General features: G+C 48.2%; 1 protein-coding gene across 1 annotated transcript; it reads left to right on the top strand.

Moving 5' to 3' along the window:
- Positions 1–1,552: 1,552 nt before the first annotated feature.
- Positions 1,553–4,859, top strand: LOC150066791 (tubulin alpha-1B chain). Its single transcript, XM_090325199.1, has 4 exons — positions 1,553–1,672; positions 3,015–3,237; positions 3,371–3,519; positions 3,803–4,859. Exons 1-4 carry the CDS (start codon positions 1,670–1,672, stop codon positions 4,781–4,783), a joined length of 1,356 nt encoding a protein of 451 aa, XP_090181325.1. The 5' UTR covers positions 1,553–1,669; the 3' UTR covers positions 4,784–4,859.
- Positions 4,860–7,185: the final 2,326 nt, after the last annotated feature.

The raw sequence follows: 7,185 nt of genomic DNA, 5'->3' as shown, positions 1-7,185 counted from the left end.
TCATTTACAACCAGGGAATACACAGATGACAAGACTAAAATAGCTAATGGTTTTAGAAAGGTATCTGGGGAGTCATAGAGGCCCACAGGAGCAATCCCTGCAGTGAAAGCTCTGAAATTCTGCAGAGCCAGGGAGGAGGTGCTTGCTTTCAAATGGCTTTCATGCAGAACAGACAGCAAAATGGAGTTCAGTGGGGTGGTTCCCTAACATCCATTCTTCCCGTTAAAGCTAGCTAATTATTTTCTGCCCCTTGTTGTGTTCTATAAACCCAGTTTGGAAAACCCAGTTTGGAAAATTTGGATGCGACATCAAAAACATTTTAACAAAAAACAGGCATGCCAGATTCTAAGAGCTAACACATATAGACACGCACTTGTACGAAATTCACATACATATTAACAAGGTAAAGCTGTCATTTGTCTGAAAAAATCAGTGAAGCATTTGCCAAATCTAAGTACTGCTATAGGTGAATATGAGCTATGAATTCTTCCTGTTTTACAATTACTTTTCTGTTACTCGGACACTACCACAGTAACATTTTAAGTTTAGTGACAGACACAAGTCTCAACTAGGCTTTTTTTTTTTTTAAGTGGGTCTTGGGGCTTGAACTCTGGGTCTGGGCCCTGTCCCTGAGTTCTTCAGCTCAAGGCTAACACAACTGGGGCAATTTTTAAGGCCACACTCTAAACCTAACCACTATGCATTTCCTAGGCTCAACAATGTAGTTTTTGATCCTGGGTTAGATTTCCAGAGGCAAGTGTATGTGTTAGTCTACCCAGTATAACCCGAACATCCTAGAATTAAGCTATAACCAATCGATCTAGCTTGATTTAAAGTCAAGTTGTTTTTTGGAAAGCTCTAAGTGACACACACACACAAAATTCTTACTACCTAATATAATTCAGTGAGAAAAGAACTTCTCTTCTCCTTCCTCGAATTTTTCAAAGTCCCTTTTTGTTGTTAAGCCCTTAGAACCGTTTAAAGTTGGTGGTTTGAGGCTAAAGATAGGGCCTACTCCACCCAAACGTCTCAACGTTCAAAGCTTCGGAACTCTATGGAATGACTGAAATATTATTTGCTTCCAGTCGTTGGTAACCCTTTGGTTCCGAGAAAAAGTCATTACAATGAATGGCATCGAATTTGGTTTTCTAAAGTTCGATTGTATCATCTTCCTGAATGCCTATCAGGTAATGAGAAAAGAAAAAGGGGGAAAAAAAAAAAAACCAAAAAACCCCTCACAAAACTCGCTGACAATGGGAGGCGACAAGGAAAAAATAATCAGCTGGACTATGCTGGATCGGCAGGTTCTGCGTTCGGGGAGGCTGTCGAGTCCTCGGGTGGTCCACCGCGGGCCCGCGGCCCCCCGGCTCCGCCCTCCCGCCCGCCGCAGTCCGCAGCCCCGCCGCGCGTGCGGCCCCGCAGGCCCGGACGGGGAGGGGGCTCCGGGCGCCGAGCCCGCCTCTGCGGCGGCCAGGCCGGGCCGCCAATGGCCGCGCCGGGCCGGAGGAGGGGCCCGCCCGCCCCTCCCCAGCCTCTACTTAAGAGGCTCGGGCGTCACCTCCGCCCCAGTGCGTTACTTACCTCGACTCTTAGCTTGTCGGGGACGGTAACCGGGACCCGGGGTGTCTGCTCAGCTCCTGTCGTCCTCGTCACAGAATCCACAGTCATCATGGTAAGTGCACTGTGCGTGCGGAAAGACGGGGGACCGGCCAGGGAGGCGGGAGGGGCGCCACCCCAGCCCCACAGGACGGGGGTCGGCGTGCAGCTTTAGGATTGCAAAAGACGAGCGGCGAGGGCCGGAGGGGTTGGGGCCCAGGTTTGCAGAGGAGGGCAGGGGCCCAGATACAGGGAAGCGGGCCCGGATGCTCTCTCTGCTTCGGGGAGGGGTGGCGGGGAGCCGGAACCCTACCGCCTAAATTCGGGTTCAATTAGCAGAACTGTGGCTGCGGTACCTTAAGACCCTTCCCCCCCACACACCCGGCACATGCCCTTGTTTCCCCCACCCCCACAAATGCCCTTCCTCCATCTTCCCCCTCAGCCGCGAGAGGCCACGCGCAGACTCCCCGCCCTCATTTCCTCTTGGGCGCGAAAAGCGGGGGCGGAGGAGGAGCGGGAAAGACCAAAGCGCATGCGCGGCGGTTACTTTCCCGCGCCTGAGAGGCGGGAAACGGCCCCTGCAGTCTGCACATGCGCACTGCGATTCTGCGGATTTCTGGCCGCAGGGTGTGTCTCCTCCACTGAGTTTCGTTTGTTTCTTACTATTTAGTGAAATCAGTAAGTATAAGGATGGGATCCCCAACAAGTACTTATACCCTAGTCATATTAGAACAATACGTTTCCGATAACCTTTAAAGGCCATCGGTCTGTCCCCACTGCAGTAGGAATTCGAGTGGGAGCAGGTGTTGGCAGGACAGGATTTTTGAGGGTATGGAAATTGGATCCTGGGGGGGGATCTGGGCGACATAATCCCCTGTTGTGCCTGGACAGATGTGGAGGTGCTAGGCTGAGCCCAGCGTCTGGGTGTGGGGAGTGAACCGCCAGAATTCTGCAAGCCTCCGCAGCTGCTCAGCCCCACCCAAAGGAGGGTGTGCGCCCGTGGACTGCTCATTCATCCTTGCCGCAAAGCCCCACCCTTTGTCCCTGCAGCCCGACATTTTCTCTGCACGTCCTTAGCCACGTGTTTCCTCTTGGAGCTGACCGGAAGTCTAGCCCCCCACCCAACGGCCTGGATGAATGATCTCTAATCTTGATCTAGCAAAAGAGGAAGCAGTGACTCAGCTAGGTCTGAGCACAGGCCTGACCAAAGTAGGAAAGAAGCTAGCCATTCTTTCCTGAAATTTTCTATTTTTCACCTAAGATTCCATCCAGGGCCATGTGCTCCACCATTAAACTATATAATCTCGGCATAAGTTACTGCTTTTAACACAGAGAATTTAAGGTTCTGTGTGGTGCTTTTATACATTTCTCACTCAGATTAGCTCCTAAATTTCTCTTTCACCTTACTTTCCCCACAGCGTGAGTGCATCTCCATCCACGTCGGCCAGGCTGGTGTCCAGATTGGCAATGCCTGCTGGGAGCTCTACTGTCTGGAACACGGCATCCAGCCTGATGGCCAGATGCCAAGTGACAAGACCATTGGGGGAGGAGATGACTCCTTCAACACCTTCTTCAGTGAGACAGGCGCTGGCAAGCACGTGCCCAGGGCCGTGTTTGTAGACCTGGAGCCCACAGTCATTGGTGAGCTGTCCTCAGTCACTGACCCTGGGATTTCCCAGGGTCTTGGGACAAAGGATCGGTCTAGGGACTTCCACGGATGGCCAAGGCTTGTGAAGGTTTTAGTGATGGGTGGCTTGTTTTCTTGCTTTGGCAGATGAGGTTCGAACTGGCACCTACCGTCAGCTCTTCCACCCTGAGCAGCTCATCACAGGCAAGGAAGATGCTGCCAACAACTATGCCCGTGGGCACTACACCATTGGCAAGGAGATCATTGACCTTGTCCTGGACCGCATCAGAAAGCTTGTAAGTGTATCCTGGAGAACAGAGCTCATTAACAAATAGAAGAAATGCATTTGAAAAAGTCCTTTTGCTTTTTGTTCAAAAACAGGAGTGAGATGTGATAGTAAGATTGTTACTTTATTACATAAAATGCTAACCAATTATAAGAATGTCTGCTTTTAAAAAATTAGGTTGAACTCAAGACTTCAAGATCTAAGTCCTTGGAGAGATGTCCCCCCCCATCCCCAACAAGGTAGTATGTTTGTTATGTCTGTAAAACTTAGCTTTATTCCTTTGTGTTTTGCAGGCTGACCAGTGCACAGGGCTTCAGGGCTTCCTGGTGTTCCACAGCTTTGGTGGGGGAACTGGCTCTGGGTTCACCTCCCTGCTGATGGAGCGTCTCTCTGTGGACTATGGCAAGAAGTCCAAGCTGGAGTTCTCCATCTACCCCGCCCCCCAGGTGTCCACAGCTGTAGTGGAACCCTACAACTCCATCCTCACCACCCACACCACCCTGGAGCACTCTGACTGTGCCTTCATGGTGGACAATGAGGCCATCTATGACATCTGTCGTAGAAACCTTGATATTGAACGCCCAACCTACACTAACCTGAACCGCCTTATTAGCCAGATTGTGTCTTCCATTACAGCTTCCCTGAGGTTTGATGGGGCCCTGAATGTTGACCTGACAGAGTTCCAGACCAATCTGGTGCCCTATCCCCGCATCCACTTCCCCCTGGCCACCTATGCCCCTGTCATCTCTGCTGAGAAAGCCTACCATGAACAGCTTTCTGTAGCAGAGATCACCAATGCTTGCTTTGAGCCAGCCAACCAGATGGTGAAATGTGACCCCCGCCATGGTAAATATATGGCCTGCTGCCTGTTGTACCGTGGTGATGTGGTCCCCAAAGATGTCAATGCTGCCATTGCCACCATCAAAACCAAGCGCAGCATCCAGTTTGTAGATTGGTGTCCCACTGGTTTCAAGGTTGGCATCAATTACCAGCCTCCCACTGTGGTTCCTGGTGGAGACCTGGCCAAGGTACAGAGGGCTGTGTGCATGCTGAGCAACACCACAGCTATTGCTGAGGCCTGGGCCCGCCTGGACCACAAGTTTGACCTGATGTATGCCAAGCGTGCCTTTGTCCACTGGTACGTGGGTGAGGGGATGGAGGAGGGAGAGTTTTCTGAGGCCCGTGAAGACATGGCTGCCCTAGAGAAGGATTATGAGGAGGTTGGTGTGGATTCTGTTGAGGGGGAGGGGGAGGAAGAAGGAGAGGAGTACTAGTCACTTATTCCTTTGGCCCTCCAGCATGTCATACTCCCACAACTGCAGTTTTAATATTAGCTGACTGGCACAAAAGTGTTCTGACTAGATTCTCTATGCTCAACTGTGATCATGTCTTGTCTTTTTACATGTGTGTGAGATTTTAACCATTATGTCAAAAGTAAAGGCTTTAAGGAAAAGAAAATTGTTTCCTGTTCTTATTTTAGTGCTCTCTTGGGGTGTAAGATTTGCTGAGGGCCCTCATACCTGCCTAGGTACTTAGGGAATCATGGGAGAGAATGTATCTTTTCGATCTAAATTAATCTCCAATTTAGCCATTTCATAGCAAACTGAAGAAAGTTACCTTTTTTTTTTTTTGGCCTGAGCACTGTCCTTGGGCTTTCTCAAGGCTAAAACTACCACTTGAGCCACAGCACCACTTCTGGCTTTTTTCTATGTATGTGGTACCAAGGAATTCAGCCTGGGCCTTCGTGTATGCTAGGCACCTGCGTGTTATACTGCTTGGACCACAGTTCCATTTTCAGGTTTTTGGGGTTTTTTTTTTTGCCATTTTGGGGCTTGAACAAAGGGCCTGAGCACTGTCCTTGGACACTTTTCTCAAAGCTAGTGCTTTGCCACTTGAGCCCCAACATCATTTCTGACTTTTTTTTAGTATGTTCAAAGGGATTAAACTCTGGGCTTTGTGCATGCTATCTGGGACTCCAAGCCCCACTTTTCAGTGTTTTGTGATTAAGTTGGAGGGAGATGAGTCTCATGGACTCCTTTGCCAGGAGTGGCTTCCAGCTGTGATCTACAGATTTCAGCTTTTTTTTTTTTTTTTTTGCCAATCATAAGGCTTTTGTGCCTTTGTGCTCGTTTGGCACTCTACCACTCGAGACACAGCATCACTTCTAGCTTTTTTGAGTAGTTTATTGGTGACAAAAGTCTCATGGAGGGCCGGGAGTTTGGCCTAGTGGTTAAAGTGCTTGCCTAGCATACATGAAGACCCGGGTTCGATTCCTTGGTACCACATACATAGGAAAAAGCCGGAAGTGGTGCTGAGGCTCAAGTGGTAGATCTCTAGCCTTGAGAAAGTCCAAGGACAGTGCTCAGGCCCTGAGCTCAAGCCCAGGGCTGGTCAAAGAAAAAAAAAAAAAGTTTCATGGATTAAACTGCCAGGGCTGGCTTTGACTCGGTATTCTTAAGTCTAAACCTCCAGAGTAGTTAAGGTTGTGAGTCACTGGTCCCTGGCTAGGCATAAGCTTCAAGTCTATTAACTGTTCATAGGTGCCTTCAGAGTAGGTAAGGGCATATTTTAAGGGTGTTAAGAAGGTTGTGGCCACAACGGGAAATTTGCAGAATCAATAACCCCATTTTAAAAGATCAACTGAAAAAACCCTAAACAAAGATAATAGAACCACATAGACATTGCAGCATTTAGCAACATTTGTAAATCCTAGGCTATAAGAGGTAGAATTTGTAACACTATGGTTTATATTGTTTAAGGCCTATAACTTGGTAACATCTAAAGGACTGCTGCCTTAGGTATAAACTTCAACTTGGATAGAATGTTTCAGGACCCAGATACAAGGCCTGGCACTGCAAAGAGCAAAGGACAATGCAAACAGGATCTAGCTAGGGAAGAATGGACATTTCAATTTCAAAGGGTACAAAAAAAAAGCTGGGGCAGGGAGTTTGGCCTAGTGGTAGAGTGCTTGCCTAGCATGCATGAAGACCCGGGTTCAATTCCTCGGTACCACATACATAGAAAAAAGCCAGAAGTGGTGCTGAGGCTCAAGTGGTAGAGCTCTAGCCTTGAGAAAAAAGTCCAAGAACAGTGCTCAGGCCCTGAGCTCAAGCCCAGGACAAATGAATTATTAAGTAAGTTTTTTTTCCTGTGATGCTCTATGGTTTGAAAGAGACTCAACTGAAGAATTGTAGAATGTGAATACACTAGAGAAAAATCTGGTGGCTGGTGCTATAATCAATACCCCAAACAATAAAGGCTGTGGGGGAAGGTAGACTTTTTTCTTTTTTTGGTGAATTAGTTAAAATGTTTTCAAAATTTTTTTATTATTATAGAGGTGATGTACAGAATGTTTATAGTTAGGTCTGGTGAAGTTCTTTGTATACATGTGTTTTTTTTTGGGTTTTTTTGTTGTTGTTTTTTTGCCAGTCTTGGGCTTGGGCTCAGGCCCTGAGCACTGTCCTTGGACTTTCTCAAGGCTAGAGCTCTACCACTTGAGCCTCAGCATCACTTCCAGCTTTTTTCTATGCATGTGGTACCGAGGAATCAAACCCGGGTATTCGTGCATGCTAGGCAAGCACTCTACCACTAGGCCAAACTCCCATCCCACATGTGGTTTTTTTTGTTTGTTTAGGTTTATTTTGTTGTTGCTGGTCATAGGGCTGGAACTTTGGGA

The sequence above is a fragment of the Megascapheus bottae genome, chromosome 2, assembly GCF_031878675.1.
Source record: "Megascapheus bottae isolate mThoBot1 chromosome 2, mThoBot2.hap1, whole genome shotgun sequence".
Lineage (NCBI taxonomy): Eukaryota > Metazoa > Chordata > Mammalia > Rodentia > Geomyidae > Megascapheus > Megascapheus bottae.
Note: the sequence above shows the minus strand (reverse complement) of the source record. Positions and strands in the feature narration are given on the sequence as shown.

Excerpts from the sequence above, each read along its gene's own strand:
- LOC150066791 (XM_090325199.1), top strand. Across the intron at positions 3,238-3,370 it reads CCTGGAGCCCACAGTCATTG|ATGAGGTTCGAACTGGCACC; the intron begins GTGAGCTGTCCT and ends TTGCTTTGGCAG. Across the intron at positions 3,520-3,802 it reads TGGACCGCATCAGAAAGCTT|GCTGACCAGTGCACAGGGCT; the intron begins GTAAGTGTATCC and ends TGTGTTTTGCAG.